General features: G+C 54.7%; 10 protein-coding genes across 10 annotated transcripts; 6 read left to right on the top strand and 4 right to left on the bottom strand.

The window, feature by feature from the left end:
• Positions 1-1317: 1317 nt before the first annotated feature.
• M409DRAFT_21663 (uncharacterized protein) lies at positions 1318-1993 on the top strand (the record flags this gene model as incomplete). The annotated part of the gene is made up of 2 exons (XM_033805964.1): positions 1318-1489; positions 1548-1993. The coding sequence occupies 2 exons, from the start codon at positions 1318-1320 to the stop codon at positions 1991-1993; spliced, it is 618 nt and encodes a 205-aa protein (XP_033669111.1).
• Positions 1994-2982: 989 nt separating this feature from the next.
• M409DRAFT_65703 (uncharacterized protein) lies at positions 2983-4994 on the bottom strand (the record flags this gene model as incomplete). The annotated part of the gene is made up of 4 exons (XM_033816630.1): positions 2983-3244; positions 3301-3753; positions 3809-4117; positions 4168-4994. The coding sequence occupies 4 exons, from the start codon at positions 4992-4994 to the stop codon at positions 2983-2985; spliced, it is 1851 nt and encodes a 616-aa protein (XP_033669110.1).
• A 575-nt stretch (positions 4995-5569) lies between these two features.
• On the bottom strand, positions 5570-6853 carry M409DRAFT_21661 (uncharacterized protein; the record flags this gene model as incomplete). Its single annotated transcript, XM_033805963.1, has 2 exons — positions 5570-5726; positions 5778-6853. The coding sequence occupies 2 exons, from the start codon at positions 6851-6853 to the stop codon at positions 5570-5572; spliced, it is 1233 nt and encodes a 410-aa protein (XP_033669109.1).
• A 781-nt stretch (positions 6854-7634) lies between these two features.
• On the top strand, positions 7635-8412 carry M409DRAFT_53518 (uncharacterized protein; the record flags this gene model as incomplete). The annotated part of the gene is made up of 3 exons (XM_033812394.1): positions 7635-7724; positions 7776-7953; positions 8006-8412. 3 exons carry the CDS (start codon positions 7635-7637, stop codon positions 8410-8412), a joined length of 675 nt encoding a protein of 224 aa, XP_033669108.1.
• Positions 8413-8610: 198 nt separating this feature from the next.
• Positions 8611-9148, top strand: M409DRAFT_53517 (uncharacterized protein; the record flags this gene model as incomplete). Its single annotated transcript, XM_033812393.1, has 2 exons — positions 8611-8629; positions 8766-9148. 2 exons carry the CDS (start codon positions 8611-8613, stop codon positions 9146-9148), a joined length of 402 nt encoding a protein of 133 aa, XP_033669107.1.
• Positions 9149-9969: 821 nt separating this feature from the next.
• M409DRAFT_53516 (uncharacterized protein) lies at positions 9970-10314 on the bottom strand (the record flags this gene model as incomplete). Its single annotated transcript, XM_033812392.1, has 1 exon — positions 9970-10314. One exon carries the CDS (start codon positions 10312-10314, stop codon positions 9970-9972), a length of 345 nt encoding a protein of 114 aa, XP_033669106.1.
• Positions 10315-11650: 1336 nt separating this feature from the next.
• On the top strand, positions 11651-13606 carry M409DRAFT_65701 (uncharacterized protein; the record flags this gene model as incomplete). The annotated part of the gene is made up of 1 exon (XM_033816629.1): positions 11651-13606. The coding sequence occupies one exon, from the start codon at positions 11651-11653 to the stop codon at positions 13604-13606; it is 1956 nt and encodes a 651-aa protein (XP_033669105.1).
• Positions 13607-14387: 781 nt separating this feature from the next.
• On the bottom strand, positions 14388-15035 carry M409DRAFT_21658 (uncharacterized protein; the record flags this gene model as incomplete). The annotated part of the gene is made up of 2 exons (XM_033805962.1): positions 14388-14887; positions 14951-15035. The coding sequence occupies 2 exons, from the start codon at positions 15033-15035 to the stop codon at positions 14388-14390; spliced, it is 585 nt and encodes a 194-aa protein (XP_033669104.1).
• A 462-nt stretch (positions 15036-15497) lies between these two features.
• Positions 15498-17127, top strand: M409DRAFT_53513 (glycoside hydrolase family 76 protein; the record flags this gene model as incomplete). The annotated part of the gene is made up of 2 exons (XM_033812391.1): positions 15498-16723; positions 16893-17127. 2 exons carry the CDS (start codon positions 15498-15500, stop codon positions 17125-17127), a joined length of 1461 nt encoding a protein of 486 aa, XP_033669103.1.
• A 1283-nt stretch (positions 17128-18410) lies between these two features.
• M409DRAFT_65699 (uncharacterized protein) lies at positions 18411-20313 on the top strand (the record flags this gene model as incomplete). The annotated part of the gene is made up of 6 exons (XM_033816628.1): positions 18411-18502; positions 18560-18730; positions 18784-19010; positions 19060-19592; positions 19642-19997; positions 20097-20313. The coding sequence occupies 6 exons, from the start codon at positions 18411-18413 to the stop codon at positions 20311-20313; spliced, it is 1596 nt and encodes a 531-aa protein (XP_033669102.1).
• Between the last annotated feature and the right edge of the window lie 123 nt (positions 20314-20436).

Raw genomic sequence — 20436 nt, 5'->3', positions numbered from 1 at the left:
CATGGACTGGTTTGGCACGTTTGCAGCATGGCTTCATTGCACCAAGGATGAAGCGTGGCGTGTGCGTTTGGATGTGCTTCAGGCATCGGAAGGGCGATTTTGGCGGCCACGGATGGCGTCCAGAAGACGGTGTGTTTAGGCCTTCATCATTCTGAAACGCGCAGACCGGCTTTTACCCTGTCGCGAGCGGTTCATAGTCATCGACGGGCGAGGAATCGGAATGATGCCTGAGGAAGTCTGCTCAATCATCGTAGGAGGTTGACAGCTGTCAGGCTACTTCTCGGTCGGACGCACGCTGATATATCAAGGAAGACATGTTGGAAAGGTCTGAGTGTATCGCGGGAGATGGTTTCATGTTGAAGACTTGGTCCCCGGAATGATCGGCGTGCCAATGATGTCGATCTACGTGTTCAGGCCACGAGGCCGTTGATTTTCAAGCGAGCGAGAAATGTGATGATTCCAGGTTCAATCGACGCAGGCCTTGTACATATTAAATTCGAGCAACGGCCCGATGTTGTGAGCGGAGATGTGGTCGTCGTCGTCGTCGTCTTCATCAAAATCGGCACCGGCGTCCGCCTGCATCCACGAAAACATCTTGTGCCTGCTTGGCGTTGCAGAGCTGCCGTTGTGCATCCTCCTGTGTGTCAACAGCTGCACGTGGACGTGGGAGGTCAGAGAGATGTCTCGAATAGCAGCAACGAAGGCGAGTACGAAGGGAGGAAGACAAATCACCCATTCAGCTGTTTCGATGTGGCGCCGCTTGGTGCTCGTGGCACTGTCTGGAGCCAAGCCTCAATGCCGAACCTCACATCTTGGGGGCCTGGTGACGTCGCCGCGTGTCTCCTGAGAAATGTCGTGCTCGCAATTTGGGGGTGAGGAATGTCGCTTTCGGCAGTCGTGAACAGCAGACCAGGAAAAGAAAAAGGCCGGCTACAGTAGCTGGTTGCAGCGAGCACAGCCGACCTCGCCCAACCAGCAGCAGCACCACCCACCACAGTCCGGCCACCAGACCTCCTCGTAAGACAGCCACTCGCAGCTCAGCTCGACCGTGGTGGCAGAGCAGCTCTTCACTCGACGGAAAGCACGGCTGTCGACGTCACTTGCCTCTTCATTGCCTCACGCTTCACTCCAGCTTACTGGCTCAGCCGCAACCACTGCCCCTCTAGCAAAGAGAGTGTAAGATTGCCTTTTCCACCGCGACCTATATCTTTGTCCCTCAGATCCTTCCCTCTACCCCACTTCACTCATCACCAAACACCAATAAACCTCAACTCTACCATCATCAGAAACACTTCTCAAACAACCACCACATCCGACATGTCTGGCCCTTACGACAACCAAGGCGGCTACGGCTACGGCGGCCATCAGCAAGGCCAATACGGCCAGCAAGGCCACGGTCAGCAGGGTTACGATCAGAACTACCCTCAGCAAGGCCAGGGCTACGGCCAGCAAGGCGGATACGGACAGCAGCCATACGGCCAACAGCAAGGTAAGCGACGAAGCGTACATCACATCTCAAAAGCATCTGCTCACACACCACTCTCTAGGCTACGGCGCACCACCAGCCCCCTCATACGGCCAAGGCTACGACCAGAACCAACAAGGCGGCAGCTACGGCGGCCCCCCGCAACAAGGCGGCTACAACCACGGCCAAAGCGCGCCCCAGTACGGCCAACAGCAAGGCCAATACGGAGGACAAGACTACAACAACTCCCAGCAGCAACAACCCTGGGGCCAAGGCGCGCCCCCCAGCGGCGACCCAGCAAACCCCTACGGCTACACTCGCGACCCGGCCGACCCCAACAACCCACAAGAAGGCGAGCGCGGCTTCATGGGCGCCGTCGCCGGCGGCCTCGGCGGCGGCTTCCTCGGCCACAAGGCCGGCCACGGCGTCATCGGGACGCTGGTGGGTGCTTTCTTGGGCTCCAAGGGCGAGGATGCTTGGAAGGATCATAAGCATAATCAGCAGCAGAACCCATATGGGAAGTACTAGAAGCTGGACGGATGATGCGGGGAGGAAAGGCTTTCTTTTGTACATAACTCCGTGAGAGAGGGGGAGATGAGTTGATTCGGGCATTTTTGGATTCGTCATGAAGCTGCATTGTATTCGCGGCTGGCGTTGGATTGGGCTTGAGAACTGCGATGATTGTTCTTGCTTGCGGTTGCGAGTAGATGATGATTGAATGAAGGAAAATGATTCCTACAACTTTTCGGTCTCAACTTCAACATGATTGTGATTAGTAGTTATGCGAAAGGATAATAGAACTTGACGCTCAAGGCCTCCTTCCATCTGATTTACTCGCGCCATCTGAGCATTAGCACCTTGGCTCGTAGCCTCGAGAGGGTGAGGTCCCGTAAGTCAAGATCAGGAAGTCTAAACGAAAATCTGAGAAATGGGCGATCACTTCATGATCTTGGCAATGTGGCATCGTTCCGAAGAGGACGAATGCACGCAACAGAAAGGACCAAGGAAGGAAGCAAGGAAGCAAGGGGTGTATAGGAAAGCTGATGACTCGTCTGGACAATTCATCACCTCCTCGGCATGTCTTCACGCCAGGACATCAAGAGAACCAGGACTTTCGAGGCAAATAAGGAAAGAGAGAGAGTGTGTGAGTGAGTGCATGAGTAGTATCTATTACTGCTCGATCTTCATGAGGTGGGGGAATGAGGGCGCTATCCATGGCTATGAGACGCGAGTCTGCAAGCACTCTGATGACAACCCTGCATTGTGAAAGCCAAAAACGCATGTCGCTCCTTCTTCTTTGATCCTTCCTTGAGCTTGAGGCCAATCCCTCAAGCTGGATCGTGTGAATCGCATTGTAGTGGTATCGTAGTAGTGAAGTATCGGTCGGTCGGTTCGGTATTGCTCATGCTCGTGTTCGTGCTCGCTTGTCGTATGCTCATTTGCTCGCTCGCTGCTGCTGCAGCTGCCGCAACCGCAACGACAAAGAAAAACATGTCACGAATCACGCATACGTACCATTAGACCTTCTGGGCCTTGGGGAAGTTCATGTTGTAGACCGCGTCGACAACATACTGGGCCGTGATCTGGCGACCATCGAACCAGCGACCGTTGAGGCCAAGGACGGCAGCCTTGGCACCGGCGACCTCCTCGAATTTGATGTAGATCTCGCCATCGTCGTTATCGAGGGTGAGATCGAGGTGGACGACTTTGCCGTACTTGCGGTTGCACTCCGCCTTGACCTCGCTCTTGAGGGACTCCTTCCAGTCTGTCTCGTTCTCCCTGTATCACAATGTCAGCACCACAAATAACAAGACCCATTGATTCTGATGACTTACTCATCATTCTTGTTGTAGGCGTTCTTGATGATGATGCAACGAGTCGGGGCCTGCTCCGGGATGACAGGCTTGTTCTGCTTGGTGGTCTTGGCCGTCTTCTTCTCCTCTGGCTCGTCAATGCGAGCAAGCTTGCGCATGAGAGCATCGCGGCTGTAGTTGTTGAAGTTGACACCGCCGACATCGGTGTCATCAAGGGCGCTGGCACCGCCGGTCTTGTCGACGTCGCGGCCAGTCGGGCGGTCGAAGTTGCCTGTACCACCAGCGTGAGCGCCGCGGCCACCCATGCCGGAGAATGACGATCCCTGGTTCTGGTTGCCAAACCGCTGAAGGAGGTTCTGAGTTGACTCGGGCGTGAACTTGTCGTTGCCGAGTCCGACACGGATGGGACGACCAGCAAGCTCGAAGCCGTTCATCTTCTCGAGTGCCTCCTTTGCCTGCGTCGGGTCGACGAACCTGAAAGTGATGTCAGCACAAACACAGCATGGCGGGGATGGGGTGGTCAACTTACTGAACGAAGCCGTAGCCCTTCGAGCGGCCCTGCTCCTCCTTCTGCAACTGGACGAACTCCAGCTCTCCGAATGGCTCGAAGACGTTCTTGAGGTCATCCTCGGTGATGGAGAAGTGGATGTTGCCGACGTAGAGGCGGTGGAATGGAACGCCGTTGGACTGGGTTGCGCCGCCCTCGCTGGTCTTGGCGATCCTATTCTTCTCTGCTTCCGTGAGCTGCACAATGATAGGAATGCCGACTAGCTTCTGTCCGGTAAGTCCAATAGCTTTCTGAACTGACTCTTCGGTCCTGAACTCGACGTATCCCACTCTGTTACATGTCAGCATCTGCAGTTTGTCTTCTCGTTTGCGGGTACTCACCCCTTGGAACGTCCACTGACGCGATCCTTCACAATCTGGGCTTCCACCACGGCACCGGCTCCCTTCTCGAAGAACTCCTTGAGGTTCTTGGTGCGGAGACGTGCGGCCAGCTGCTGTACGAATACGGTACGCCTATCGCGCTCATCATCAGTCGGCTCAGGCGTCTTACGCTTCCTGCCACCGCCGGGCGGACTACGACGAGGAGGATCGCGGCCGTCGCGGCGTCCGCCGCGTCCACCATTGCGCTCACGATCATCTTCGTACCCAAGAGGATCACCACGTCTGCCACCGTAGCGCTCACGGCTGGGGTAGCGTCGACCATCTGGACGGTAGTGGCGATCATCCTCGTAGGGTGCAGAGCGACGTCTACCTCCGCGGTCACGGTAGCTGCCGCTGCCATTGCTGCCACGGCTACCAGGGCGGGTTGGTGAGCGGCTCCTAGTTGAGCGACGCTTGTTGTCTCTGCCGGTTCCATTAGCACTGTCCTTGTCACTGGCGCCATTCGCGGTATCATCGTCCCCCTGGTCGTGAGACCGGCGGGTGCGACGCTCATCGTTCTCGTCTCGCTCTTCTGTATACCTGTTGCTCTTCGGGTCGCCGGAGACTACGAAGTCTGGCCGATCGAGGCGTCGTGGGTCACGTGCCGGGTCGAGGTTGCGGACCAGGCGTGGCTCTGGGTCGTCACGAGCGCTGTAGTCGCCCATGGCGATGTCGTTGTCGTCATCCTTGTCGCTATTGGACTTCAATCTGGTGTACTCCGCAAACTGCTCGTTGGCTTTGGCCTCCGCGTAGTCGAGGAGTGCGGCGACTTCTAGATTCTCCGACATGTTGGTTTGAGTTCTTGTGTGGTATGACTCGGTGCTCACTGTGTGCGGTGGAGGAAGCTGTTGGTTAAAAAGGAAAGGAAAATGCGGGTCGAGTGAGATGTCGGGTGGAGGTGAGACGTCCACGGTCGCTCGCGGTCGCGAGTGAAGCTGCACGTGAAGTGAGTTTGGCAGCTCGGTGGTGGGTGAAGTGGGTGAAGTACAGGCAGACACCTCCTTCACTGACGAGTCGTCGTCGGAGCTTGCGTGTGAGGTGGTGGTGTCAATGTTTGGTGGTTGACGAGGTGGAGGTGGAGTGTCGACAGAGCGCGGGTTGTGTAAGATGGATTCGGCTTTGTGTGACGTCGGCTAAACTTGCCGCGCTGACTCACGTCACGTGCTGCTTTCCGCGCGGGCTTTGAGAATGGAAGGTGCGTCGATGAGGAAGGAGCGTCAGGTGGAAGGAGCGAAGACGAGGCGGTATCGACATTCTCATTACAGTGGTATCTATATGTACAATCAGTGCGACTCGCTGGAGCGCCGACTACTCAACGCTCTGTTCCGTGTTGTGCTGTCTCGATTCATTCATGCAATAAAGATCATGTTGTCTTGAGGACCTTGGGTGTTGGCGGAGGAGGCAGCTCTGTGCCAAACACTCGATCCCAGAAGCGACTCGTGACGCCGAACCCATTCTCGTAGTCCATGAAGTGATGCTGGAGGTGATACTTCTTCAGTTCTTGATAGAAGGAAGGAAGCCTGTGACTTGTCAGTACATTGATCTAGAAGAGGAGACTGCGCAGTACATACTTCTTGTGATGGAGGAAGTAGTGGGTCATGTCGTAGCAGATGTACCCAAAGATACCACCACAGTAAACAGCCACTGCCGCATACCAGTCGTAAAAGAACACCGTATGTGCCAGCTTCCAGAAAGGCGTGGCAAGGACAATGAACAAGGTGGGTGGCATCACAAGTCGCAGCCTGTCCATTGGCAAGTAGTGATGGATGCCATGAAGTAGAAAGTGCAGAGTAAGGGCGACTCGGTTGTCAGGGAGGTAATAGTCGAGGTGGAAGAGACAGCGATGCAGACCATACTCAACGATGGTCCATATGCAAAGCCCCACGATCCAGTATGCCACGAGAGCGGGAAAGCTCAGGTGGAGTCCAGACAAGACAGTACCGTAGACCACAGGAGGGAGCCATACGGTAGGAACAACCCACCAGGGTGTCTTCGATAGGGGCTCGAGGAAGTTTCCAAACAATGGCGCACTTTCGCCGCCCTTGTAGTGTCGAGGCCGATGTACCTGCTCCAGGTAGAACTCCTTGCTGAAGCCACCAAACCAGACCTGGAGGAGGAGCGGCTTGTTCAAGTCCAAGAACTTGTGCTTCTTGAAATCCGACACAACATCCGTCTCTTTGTTGAGGTCTTCCTCAGAGCTCATGCCCGTGGACTCATACACCTTCTTGCCTTCGCCTGGTCCATTTGTCGCTGCCTGATCCCGAGCCTTGACTTCTGACAAGGCGCCGTTGCCCGTCTTCTCCAACTCTTTCATGCCCTTGCCGTTGGGTTCCATAGGCAGCACACTGAACGGATCGTTGCTCTGCTTTGCGGCGTCCAGCACCTTCTCCGTCGCAACAAAACCCACCAGGTAGTCGTCCAGAATCTCCCAGGCGCTCTCGGTATGGGCGTGTGAAATTTCGTCCTCCATTGCCTCCTTCACATCTTTGCCGCCGTGCTCCAGGATCAGATCGCCGCCTCCGGGATGGTCCTCAAGAAATGGCGTAACATCGTATACTTTCGTTCCGACCGTGACATAGCAGGACTCTGCGGTATTATGCGCTGCTACTTCTGCGGAGGGCAGGGTCGGGAGTGTTCGACCCGGCATGTTGGAGGTGGATCGTCAAGCCCGCGCAATCGTAGGAGAGATGCGAATCGTAGGAGAGATGCGGTAGAGAAGCGGCCGGTGGAAGTGCAGTGGCGATGTTTATGAAAGGGTCATGTCTCCTAGAAAGTAAGACGATCGCTCTCGTGATGTGGCATGATTGGTCGATCTCATTTCACTTTCCGCGTCCTCCGAGGTTGGGTGGCTGCCCGTGCCAACTTCTCGACTTCACCTCGTCACACTTCCTGAACATCCGATGCATTTCATAGTGTTTACGAAATTCAAAGCACTGGAAAGCGCCAAAGCTACCGTCTGATTCAGCTTGTTGGCTGAGTGCTCTGTCAATAATCTAGCTCAAAGGGAGGTATGGTGAAACAGATTCAATGGATGCAGATTCAGAATGGCATTGCCTTCGCAGCGGAAACACTTCGACACTGGCTCCAGTCATCATGAGTTCAGAGGCAGATAAGATTGTTGAGAGATCTAAAGCTGGTTCTCCAAATGCACGACCAAAGTAAGCAAGGTATTTGGAAGCAACAATGATCGTAGAAGTCAGTTCACTCGGTTTCATGGCTGCAGGCCCTTTCTCATGGACCGGACGAGTGTCAACCTGGAAGTCTTGGATGAGACTTAACATGAAAAGATCTAATAAAGTCAGTCACGTGGCAACGCGATGTAGTTGCCTTGAATCAGCGCGGACTTTCCCACCACTCGTGGAGCCTCCCTCATTACGCGTGACCACCACGAACATCAACACTCACTTGAGCTACCCGTGCCAGCGATCATGGCGCCCACACGAAAGTCAGCAGCAGAGCCGTCTCGTCGCAGCGAGCGCGTGCAGCTCTCCAATGCGATCAAGGTCTCCGAGCAGGAAGTATGCGAGCCACAACCGATAGTTTCAAGAGCGCAACTGATCTTTGAACAGGCCAAACTGAAGGCGGGAGTCACTAAGAAGAAGCGCTTTCGACGTCCAAGACAACGAGTCGGCTGCAGACTGCTCAAGCTTCCTGGAGAGATACGCAACAGCATCTACCGATTTTCCCTCGTCGAACCGGAGAAGCTGGACATCAAACCCGACGGTCCTGGCGAGCCATCATTGCTCCGTACGCACGTCATCTGTTCATCTGGATTGACCTAGGCTGACTGAAGCCCCAGGTGTCTGCAAGAGTATCCGTAATGAAGGACGTTCAATCTACTATGTCGAGAACCGATTCAATTTGCTGCTCAACGACTTCAATGGTGCCGACTTTACTCCATTCTTGCGACAGTCCAATCGCTTTTCCCGCCAACCTGCCAAGTACGATAATGTCATTTTCGATATGAATGGCCATGCGAACTGGGACAATCTGGTGAAGTGGATCAAAGCAGATCACACGGAAACTCCCATGCGACCAGATACCGAAGGCCCAGTCACGCCCAATGATCACGTCTTGGCTGGTGCCTTTGGCCTTGCCAAACTGATGGTGTTTCTCCCGTGGTCGATGCTTAAGGAGGCGCTGGGCTTTTACCGCAAGTCGTTGGTACTTACGCCGTGGGGCGAGGACTGGGATGATGTCGATTGACTTTGAGCCCTTTGTGACCATTGCATTAAAGATGGCCGAGATGCTCGAAGACCTCAGCAGAGTGTACACGGAGTGTGTAAAAATGACGGGATGGGCCACGTGAAGGACAGACAGCAACTGGCTCCATGGAATGGGGATAAAGGGTGACATTGCTCAAGGTTCATGTACGTGGCAGACACCACAGTTGGCGAAGGCAGCATGGCTGAAGCAGAAGGAGGTTGGTGAAATTCAATCGTCCTTTGCATTTTTCTCTCGCTTGTGCTCCCAGCTGCCCACACCCCCTCTTCTTTCCTCTGAGGAAGGTCTTCCAGCTCACTTTCGTATTTCTGCCCCTCCCTTCTACTGTTCCCTAGCAACGTGTTCACCACCGCCAACAGCCAGCATTTCAAATCGGCAACCCGCAACAATCGAGTCTCCATTGCTAGCTACTCCCCACCAGCTTCACGGCACCGTCGACGTAGAAGCCTTCGCAGATATGGCAACCGAACTGCTCCACACCCAGATGAACCGCTACCAGGGCATCAAAGTCCTCATCCTGGTGGCTAATTGCGTCGAGACTGCTGTAGAGATTGCGAAATACTACATGCAAGCGCAGGAAAAGTTCGATTACGCCTCGATGCTCAGCGATTCTGGCGATGAGGATATCCAGCTGCCCTCAAACGAGCTCTCCACCAACCTTGCCAAACTCCTGAAGAAGGCTCAAGAAGAAGCGGCTGATGCTTCTTATAGCCCTTAGGAACCTGTCATGCTTCTTCCAGCTGCTTCATCACGCTTCTTGCCGTCGCCGATTCCTGTGATGGAACGTCCTTCGGACGTGGCATCTGTTCAGGCCAATTGGCAGGCATAGCCACTTCCAAAGACATGGGCATTTCCGCAGAAGGAGGTAAAATTATACCAGCGATGTAGACAACGCGGTATCACTGACCGGCTTGTCCATAGTCAGTTGAGCCTCCCTTCGTCCTGAGATAGTCCAGCACCACACCCGGCGGACACGAAGGCAAAAGAACTCCAACTATCGTCAGAGACATCCTGGGAGGGTCCCAAACAGAAAGGAGAGTATTTGGCTCTTGATGATGGTTGTGACAGGGAAAATCGAGCAGCGTGGCCGCAACGAGAATGAGGTAACTTTGAGAAGCATAATGGAGTGCACTCGAGAATACTTGACCACTCTAGTCGGGCAGGGACGTATTTGGACAAATTTCCAGGACTTCGCAAGTCTTACAGCCTTTTGCATAGTTGCCGTGAGTACAGCCTGTCTGTCCCACACGGTGGACGTCTCGCCTCCTGACGAAATCTATTATGGTTTTCCATCGATGTGAATACGCTGGCATCTTCTTGTCCATCGATATCATACGTTCCACAACCTCACAGCCGCGCGTGACGTCTCATCGGAGTTTTGCTGTGAGGCATTTTCTCGGCTCTGAGCTCAGCATACACGTCGTGACAGGGTGAGACCATGTTTTTCGAATCCTCCGTACGACCATGGACAGGAAGATATTCCCTCACCTCACCCTGCTGCACTTGCATATGTCAGCAGTAAGAGTAAACATGAACAAGTTACTCCAACACGTGATGTTGTTGCTGACGGCCGGGCACGTCGTCTCGAGCCGGCTCCTCCTCCCCCTTCCTTGCTGATGCCGATTCTGATAATGTCCGATGTGACAGGTGAAGGATGTTGATGTTCTGCAGCAAGAAAAGTGGGTTTGAAGAGGAGGCAAGAAAGGAGTGCTGTGATGAGAGTGAGACGGGTAGACGCGGCGGTAGATTGCCGATGTTGCACGTTGCGCGATCGAGGATGTCGCGCTCGATCCCCATAGCATCTGCACGCTCTCCGCATTGTCCCTCATTCTCATCAAGCACGCATTTTTCTGTTGGGATGGCCAAGCTGCAGGTCGTACGCATGTTAGGCGAAGAGGTATGTATGTATGTACTGTCGTGTGTGCTTTTGTGTGTGAAGGATGTTGAGACGGGTAGGTGAGAGACATGGTTCATGGAAGTTGCTGGCGCACAGAGAGGAGCGCGCACCGCTGCTGCATCAGCATGCATGCACAGCACACGTTTTCCTCGCGGCACGCAAGCAATCAAGCAAGCAAACCGTTTGGGAGATGCCGTAGAACAAACAGTTGGGAGCGTTTCATCTGGTGTTGCGGGCAAGTTGCCAGGACTGCGTGGCCAAGTCGGATGCTACCGCCGGCCGAGCAAGCAAGCAATGTGTAGCATCGAATCTCGTCTCGACTCCAGCGCCACCACCACAGTCCTCGACGGTAATTGTAAGCAACGAAGCTCGGAGGTGCGCGATGACGGCGTCGGGGCATTTGGTCGTGTGAGGAAAGCAACCGGCGCGACGAAATTTTCTTCGAGTAACGGTGTGGACGTCAGATGAGAGAGTCGGAGAGCGGCTGGTGAAGCCTGTGGTGCCCTCTCCGAGTAGCAGTGTTGATGATTCCGGTCGCATGTGCTCTAATTAGGTACTGAGGAGAGCTGGCGGCGGCTGTTTCATCTGCTGAGAGGAGGTGTCTGCAATCTCCTGGGCGCTCCACTGCGCCAGTTCCTCTTTCGCGCCGAGGACGACAACATCTCTCCATCTCAGACTCGAGAGAACACTGCCTGTCGCGGTGGTTGAAGCGAAGAACTCGGTCAAAGAAAATCAGTCTTTTTGCTGGGCATTCTGCAGGATAGGGTTTAGTCTGACGTCTGGTTCGTTGCCGGAAGCGCAGTCTGGAGCCACGGTCTTGGCCGGCGAGCAGCGAGCGCCGCCTTCCATCCATCTCCTGTCTCCAACCATCAGCGCCTGACACACTACACCGACCCACTCTCCAACACGACCACCCCCCATATACTCCCTTCCTTCGACATCGTCGCCCGCCACCACCATCCCGTCGCGACGCGCTCGACGCTGCGGACACTGAGGACGCCTGCTGGACGTGCCGAGGACGAGACCGCTGCTTTGTCCCGCCGCCCTGTCACCGCTCAGCCGACTCCCCCATCACCACCACCACCGCGCCACGCCCGCCTCCCTCGACATTCTACCGTCCTGGAGTGAAGCGAGGCGTCTTGCATAGCTGGGAGTCTTCTTGAGAGTTGGGTTGCGGCGCTCTTATACCCCCGAGGCCAAACAACGCCGAGCTTGCGCAATTTACGCCCTCGACCGACTTCCATCAAAGTTTGCCAACCCTCCCATCGACACCACCCTGGCTGCTGCTTGCCTCGACGCCCGGCGTCCTGCTGAGACGCAAACATGCGCGAGGTGAACTTCAGCATCCCCAACGCAAACAAGGCGTCTGTCGGTATCACCACCGCCCTTTATGACCGCCGAGCGCTGGATTGCACCTCCACCCTCCCTCTCATCAACTCTTTGAACAACCTTGCATACCTCACGACATCATCTGGCCGCATTCGGGACATTTTGACCGTCGATGGCGGTATCGAGCGCCTGGTATGCATTCTCAAAGAGGGGCGGAGCAAGGACATGATGGAGATGTGGAAATGGAACCTGGCCTTTCAGTGCATAGTAAACATTGGCGTTCGAGGCTCGGAAGCAGTGCGGACGCGTGTTGTTGAGGCCGATATGGTTCCTGTCATCGCCACGATTCTGGACAACTACTTTCAAGTAGTGGAGAAGTGCCGCGAAAGGCAGGAATTGGAGAGCCGAAGGAAATGCCCCTTCTCCAGAGGCTTCTCTCGCTCTTCCACTCGTAACAATGAAGCTTACGAGCGACGGACACGACGACACGCCCCGCCACCAATCTCGATTCCCGATGCCAGAGACGACCCAGAGGCTGATGAACCTACGAGCGAGGTTACACCCACCGCCCATACCGCTAATTTGTCCCTCAGCTCGCCGCCCGAGAGGACTCTCTTCACCCGGCAGCACAGCCATCAAAGGTCGCAAGGCTCCAGAGCACAGTTCACTACACCAACTAGCTCAAACAACCGCCCAGCAGAACCACCAATGTCCGCCGTAACATTGCAGAGCAACTCCACCAACCACTTTGTTAGACCGGTCCGCGATATTGACAGACTGCCCTCAATGGTGCCTCAACTCCACGCCGAGTTGAGCTCACAGCCTCAATCTCCAACAACCCCCGGTGCACCGGTACAAAGGTCTCACAGCCCCAGAGCGTCTGGGAGCGATATGCGACCTCGAAGGCGGCCCTCCATCCGACACCAGCTCTCGATCTCGGGATCAGACGATGATGGACAGCTTGAGGAGAGCGTCTCTGATGAATCGAACGCCAACGAAGCCGAGCCAATGGTCGGCATTCAAAGCGACATCGTGATGCAAGACATTGTAGACGATGACAGCGGGCTTGAGGCACAAGGGAATGGTGTTACTCTCGCAGTACCGGACATGTCCAGCCGCGAAGACGACACCTTCAACATCACGCACAGATCAGCCGATGGAAGCATAGTGAACCCTGCAACGACGCCAACCCAAAGGCAAATGAACCAGACGCAACTACCACCTCCCGTAAACTCGGTCAATGCGACACCTCCAAACCTAAACGCACCGGCATGGTACCCCTCAAGAGGACTTCCCCTCGACAGACCAGCTCCCGCCAGCATGCTCGCAGCAGTCCCGCGCGATGAAGATGTTTTGATGTCTCTGCAACTCCTGGCCTATGTATCGAAGTACTGCAATCTGCGGTCATACTTCCAACAGTCACGACTCGTACCTAGACTCATGATTGGGAAAGATCTTCGGATGCTCGATCCAGACTACAACCCAGCGACAGACTCAACCCCAACACAGGAAGAGCTGGACGATGAATGGGACAACGAGTTTGTGAAGAAGCCTGGGGAGAAGCCTTACAACATCTTCCCCTTGATCGAGAAGTTCACGGCAAAGCCATCCTCATCACGACATGCCAACCCAACATCCCCACAGCAAGGGGATATGCAATACTGGGCTGGGGTAGTGATGCGAAACTTGTGCCGAAAGGACGACAGCCGAGGGGGCATCAGGCAATGCGCTTACTGGCAATGTGGGAAGTGGGAAGAATTCACACGCCAATTCGCCAAGTGCCGACGATGCAGGCGGACGAAATACTGCAGCAAGGAGTGCCAGAAAGGAGCTTGGGGTAGTCACCGGTTTTGGTGTGTTGCTGCCGAGGATGGTAGAGAAGGCGAAGCTGGATCAAGTGACAGACATCATCACCGTCACCACCGCTCGCACCACCATCACCACCACTGATCGCCGTTTAACGCTATGAGCGTTCTGTTCATATGCAGACAGGGGCGTTCACAACATATTGCTTTGGGGAATAGCATAGCCAGGAGTTTCACACGGACGGCGTTTTTTTTGGCTCTGGCACCCAGGCCCTACGAAACACCACGGCAACTTATGGAGAACCAATGAAATCCGAAAATCTAAAGTCACGACTACGAATCACGGTTCCGCCGTCCCTCACCATTATATTGGGCTTCCATCATCCGCTGGCATCGAATTGAGAGCGCTTGCTTATCATAGGCATGGGAGGGTGGGGAGGTCTACTTTTTACTTTGGTATCAGAAAAGGATACCACCCCATACGTTAGTGCTTGTTGTCTTTTTGTTTTGTTTTTTTGAATACTTGATGGCTTGCATTGGCATTGGGTATCATCGCCTTGTAACTAACTCCTTGGGAGGAGGAGGAGGAAGGCTAGTCATGGGGCGTAATGCTGGAAATGGAATGGAATGGGATTGGGGAGTTTTTCACGACGGATGGCGCATGATTGCGGTATGGGATGAGATACTACTACTGCTGTTGCGGTAGTAGCAAGAAAGAAAGCTTTCGTGTAGAAAGTTCGTTGCAGAGTATTGTTAACCAAAGACGTTTCACAACATTATCGTTTCGTCTTATTTCATCTCGTCGTTCCATCATCTCGCCCTAAAGTAAAAGGGTTCTTGACACTCATCCTCCCTCCACTCATCTCCGCCTCCGCCTCCCATCTCCGCCTCCCCCTCCCATCCTACATGTGTATCCCCAGCATATACTACTCCCACCTCGAATCCCGATTCACCCTCTCCGCCTCCTCCCCCACCTTCCGCATCCACCTCTCCACCAACATCTCATTCTCCCGCCCCACCTCCTCGCGCTTCTGCTCCGCCATATTCAACTGCAACTGCAGCGCGACCATCTCGTCCTGCGCATTCTCCACCAGACTCGCTTTGCCTTTAATCTCCGATTCCTTGTCTTTGAGGCGTCGCTCGAGGAGGGTGATGTTTTTTTGGAGGGTGGAGAGGGTGCTGAGGGTGCTGGTGTGGGTTTTTTGGAGGGCGGTGTGCGTGGTTTGGAGGGTGGTGAGTTGGGTTTGGAGGTGGGTGCGGGCGCGTTGGGTGCTGGCGAGGTCGGCACGGAGGGTTGTGAGGTCTGTTGTTGTTGTGGAGGGTGTTGAGGTGGTTGGCTTGGGTGAGGCGGGCTTTGGGGAGGCGCTGGTTGGTCCTGCTGGTGCTGGTGTTGCGAGGGATGCAGTTCGGTCGGCTAGTTTCGTATCTACAGCATCTTCCAGTCAGATACACGAGACATCAGTGGCCTTCATCCAAGATCCGTACTCACAGGCATCGATATACGGTTTATGCGCCTTCTCCCGCGCATCCCGCACGTCCAAAGCGGCGGAGTATTGCTCCAGCCAGTCCGTCATTGTATCGGTAAGTGATATGATGAACCCTCCACCCTCGAGTCGGGAGATCGCATTGTGGGTTGAGGAGTTGTCGGAAGGAGAGAGAAGTGAAGACCAGGTGGGTGGAAGCTTTCACGTGGAGATGCACGGTCCGTTCACATGAAGTCGTGCCTACCGCGTGGGGCAAGCAAGCAAGCCAGGGATTTGACTTCCTGGTTTTTGGAATCCACCTTTTCATCACACCAACAACATCCGTTTCCCGTGATTACCTGAAATCTTACCAAGACATATTTCCATACATTGCGCGTCTGTTTTGTCCCGCTGTCATCCGGTTTTCTTTCGACCTCACTTCACCCTTCCCTGAGACGGTTCGAAAGCTCTTCCAACCTACATGTATACATAGACGACGATGGCGAACAGAGACAGCCCAAACGACTGAAGCGTTACAGGTCTTTGCTCCAGGCTGAAGGAGTCGGTAATAGAATGTCGAAAGAAGAGCTACGAGAACTCGTAAAAGCCTGTTCTCAGCCTGAGCAGGAGCCGCCATCATGGGCCTCAAATCCCTACCTCCCTCCGTCAAATCTAGGAGACATCACTCAGCGTAGTATCGATGTCTACTTCATGTCGAAGCAGTCGAACGGCGAGATGGGCGGCATAGGCTGGTGGCAGTCGGCGAACGGATACACCGCGGTCGCTCTACACGATCTCTACTCCAACTCGAAGCGCAACTACGAAGTCCTCGCCACCGCGCTGCGTGAATGCGAGAGACGCCAGCCGGGTTTATTCAACGAGTTCAACGACGATACGTTGTGGTGGGGGTTGTGTTGTCTGCATGTGTACGAGATTGGCGGAGATGCTTGGTTCCTGGAAAAGGCGAAGGGTGTTTGGAGGCATGTACAGGATGTTCGAGGAGTTTGTCGACGTGGAGAGGCACAGTTTCGAGGTGTGGATATGGAAGGGGCTGTATATTGGAAGACGGACGAGGACTGTGAGCAGATTAATTCCATTTCGACGGGGTTGTTTGCTGAGCTCAGTGTTCGTCTTGCTTTGGTTACGAAAGCTGCTCTGTCGAAATATCGTCTGTTCGGGTCTTTTTTTCCAAATAAGGACGCCTCGGTGGATGAGGATGTTGAGATCGCTCGATGCTCATTAGGCTGGATACTTCGATGTCGATACCGCGCGGATGATGCCATCGTCCTCGATAACATTATGTTGAAACAGGAGGAGGCCCGAGACTGGACATTTACTTACACAACAGGTGTAGCCATCGGTGTTTGCGCACTCTTGTACGAGGTGACTCGAGAGGACGAGTATCTGTCTCTGGCCTGCACGATGGCTGATAAGGCGATGAAACGATCTTCCTGGGTCGAAGATAACGGCGTCCTGGCCGAACATGGAGCGTATGGCAAAGGCAACCACGAGCCGTGGCAGAACAGCGACGCTGTAGGTTTCAAAGCCGTCCTCATGAGGCATCTTGCGACATTGTACGGCGTCGTTCGTCGGACCGCATGTGTCGAGCGACAGGCTTGTGAGACTGCTGATTTGATCAAGACGTTCGTTATCGTCAATCTACAGAGTCAGCTGGAACGAAACACCAACGGGAAAGGACAGTATGGCCCTTGGTGGAATGGGCCTTTCGAGATGCCGACGAGTCATTCGCAGATGGCTGTTCTGGACGTGATGGCTGCCGCGATTCTGGTGAACACAGCGTGAGCCGGTGGTTGGTCTTTCTCGATGCTGTTGAGGCGTTCAAGATACCCAACATGGAACGAAGGCGTCGTCTGACAGAAGCTACTCTCGTCCGATGCAAAGAACCATCCTCGACCAACATCTGGAGCAATCCTCGAGGGACGTCGGCATCTTGGCATGGTGATACAGAGCAGACTTGGATGCGACTGTAGCTGATGTCGGGATGTGGGCGGGCACCCGAAGTCTTCTGCAAAGGCCGGTCTTCGGGCTGCAAATGGACGGCGCGAGACAGAAAGGATGCTGGCGTCTGGGCAAATACGAAGACGAACGTCTGCGCAATTCGCGCAAAGAGTTGAATGCAACATGCGCGGGAAGTCGACTGTCCCGCGCCCTCAAAGGATGTCTGTGGCGCGGTGAACCCTGATGAGACATCTGTTCTAACTCAAGCTTTTGCGGAGGCGGGTGGTTTGCGCAACTCTTTCTCCAGCGGAGTTGAGACAAGGTTTGGCCAAGTCTGACCAGGGCGCACGTGTGGCGTGTCAAGCGAGCCATGGCAGAGTTATCCGTGAAGCTTGGTCACAGGCGGCATCTGTCGAGGTTCGAAACGGAGAAGCAGACTGTCAATCAATCCATCAGAGCCCCGTGGGTGAGGACATGTGGAGGTGGAGACTGCTCGAATCCATGTCGAATCCTCGCAGGCAAAGCTGGAGATTGCGCGAGGAAAGCACCCTCGGACAAAGTCTCCCTTACCGCCCTGCACAAACCGGGCCATGCACATGGGTGCCCAGCCAGCGAAGATCGCGGAAGATCGGCTGCGGATGTGCAAAAGCTTCTGCTGAGCTTGGCTCAACTGACAAACCAGACTCGCTTGCTGGTGTTGTTGGTGTTTCGTGCCTGCATCCTTCGTGTACCAATCTTGAAGGCGCATCTGGCAAGCTTCCCAGAAGTCAGGTGACAATTTGCCTCGTTCAAGGCGTGCCGCAGCAAGTGTGGTCGGGCTTGGAGACGCGTCGAAAAGCCTCTGCCGCCAGCCGCTGCCGTGAGCCGAAGTGGTCGAACGGTCTGTGAAGATGTTCACTTCGCTTGGACGAGGTCAGAAGCCGATCCACCAGACACGTGAAGCCTGTCGCCAGACGCGTGGCGAAAGACAGTTGCATTCGTGGTCGTGTGCGATCGCTTGGGGATGTCAAGAACTATTGGAAGGATTGCGTGCGCTCCACAGTTTGCGAGGGTGTGGGAGTGTGGGAAGAAAGCTAGCGGAGGTGCCATGGGAAAAAAAGTGGGTAGACATCCAACGTCGCGCCACTGATGAAGGAGGAGGAAACGAGGTGGTGAAGCTAAATCCGACCACCAGCGCAGTCCGCTTTCTGTCACGCGCCGCTGTCGCCGGAGAATGCACTTGTTCGGCACAGGACAAGGCGTCCCGGCATGGCCATTGGTCGGCACGCAGTGTTGCATTGATATTCACCTGTCCACGCTTGTGCCAATTGAGCCGCACTGCAACGGCTCTACCATCCAGCGCGGGCCATTCACCAGCCGAGCACAGGCCACTCACCGAACGGGTCCTCCACGTGTGCTCGCTGAAACCCTTCATTTAAGTCACCACCCTGTCCACCATCGAACTCCCCTCCTCCTTCTCTCAGGACTCCTCGACGACGAAGTCACACTACTGTCAACCTCACCACACCTTCCCCCTTCGTCGCCAACATGAAGAAGTTCGGCAATGTCTACCTCATCGCAGCCATCTCCATCATCGGAGGTGGTCTGTTCGGTTTCGATATCTCCTCCATGAGCGCCATGTAAGCATATGAACGCCCCCCGACTTGCTCGTACGTGCGATACTGACTCGAGTATAGCATCGCCACCGATGCCTACCTGAAGTACTTCAACCAAGGCCCTATCCCAGGCAAGGGTCCAACTGCCAACACTCAGGGCGGTATCACTGCCTCCATGGCTGGTGGCTCATGGCTCGCGTCTCTCTGCTCTGGCTTCATCTCTGACCGCTTCGGTCGCAAGACGGCGATTCAGTAAGTCTATCTCCTACAGAGACTCGACAGTGATCAGGCTAATGTCAACTCAGAATCGGTGCCGTCATCTGGGTCATTGGGTGCATCCTGGTCTGCGCTGCTCAAGATATCCCAATGCTCATCGTTGGCCGAATCATCAACGGATTCTGCGTCGGTATCTGCTCCGCTCAAGTTCCGGTCTACATCTCTGAAATTGCACCACCCTCCAAGCGTGGCCGACTCGTTGGAGCACAACAGTGGGCTATTACTTGGGGAATAATGATCATGTTCTACATTTCGTGTCAGTATATTCAAACCTGTGGTCGAGAAATTTGCTGATCTCTGAAAAGATGGCTGCTCCTTCATCAAGGGAACCGCAGCATTCCGCCTTCCATGGGGCCTGCAGATGATTCCAGCTATCATCCTCTTCTTCGGCATGATGTTCCTGCCCGAGTCTCCTCGCTGGCTCGCCTCGAAGGACCGCTGGGAGGAGTGTGAGGAAGTCCTCATTCTCACCCACGGCCATGGCGATCCAAACTCCCCATGGGTCGCCCGCGAGTTCCAGGAAATCAAGGAATGGATCGAGATTGAGCGTCAGGGCAAGCAGACGTCTTTCCTCGAACTGTTCTCTCCTCGCTACATCAACCGCACCCACATTGGTCTCTTCACCCAGATCTGGTCCCAATTGACTGGCATGAACGTCATGATGTACTACATCACCTACGTCTTCGCCATGGCCGGATTGACTGGCAACACTCTCCTGGTCTCGTCGTCGATTCAGTACGTCATCAACGTCGTCATGACGGTGCCAGCTCTGCTCTTCGTCGACCGTGTCGGTCGTCGCCCCACACTCATGGTCGGCTCTACTCTCATGGCTATCTGGGTAAGATGCTTGAAACACTTTCTCAGGGTATCAGCTAACATGGTAACAGCTCTTCGCCAACGGCGGTCTTCTCGCCAGCTACGGTACCGACCCAGGCCCTGACGGCGTTGGTGGCATCAAGGAAGCCTCTGTCCAAGTGAGCGGTGCAGCCTCGAAGGCCGTCATCGCCTGCTCGTACCTCTTCGTCGCCTCGTACGCTCCAACTTGGGGCCCAGTCTCCTGGATCTACCCACCAGAGTTGTTCCCCAACCACCTTCGTGGCAAGGCCAACGCTCTGACCACGTCTGGCAACTGGATCTTCAACTTCGCACTTGGCTACTTCGTTCCCCCGGCCTTCGTCAACATCAAGTGGAAGACCTACATCGTCTTCGCTGTCTTCTGCGTCGCCATGACCATCCACGTCTTGTAAGTGCTGCCGAATTTCCCCCCTGACTTCATCCTGAGACTCTTGATGGTCTTGAGGACTACTAGGATCGTAAGAATGATAGCTAACGAGTGGCATAGCTTCTGCTTCCCTGAGACCGCAGGGAAACCACTCGAAGAAGTCACCGAAATGTTCGAGAATCCAAACGGCATCAAGTACATGGGCACCCCCGCCTGGAAGACTTCGTCCGTTGCCAAGAAGACGCAAGAGCTCGAGCACGGCATTGGTCTGGAGAAGAAGATTGACGACGAGCATTCTCCAGAGCGTGTTGAGGAGGTAACCAAGCAAGAGGTTTAGACGGTTCTCGGGTTTCGAGCGAGACGCAAGGAAGTCTGAGTGTGCGAGATTCGCTGCTTTTAGTATTTGACTATGGCTACCATGACAATACCTAGACGGTGCATGTGGCTTTACAGGTCCTAA

The sequence above is a fragment of the Zasmidium cellare genome (assembly GCF_010093935.1).
Source record: "Zasmidium cellare ATCC 36951 unplaced genomic scaffold M409scaffold_13, whole genome shotgun sequence".
Lineage (NCBI taxonomy): Eukaryota > Fungi > Ascomycota > Dothideomycetes > Mycosphaerellales > Mycosphaerellaceae > Zasmidium > Zasmidium cellare.
Note: the sequence above shows the minus strand (reverse complement) of the source record. Positions and strands in the feature narration are given on the sequence as shown.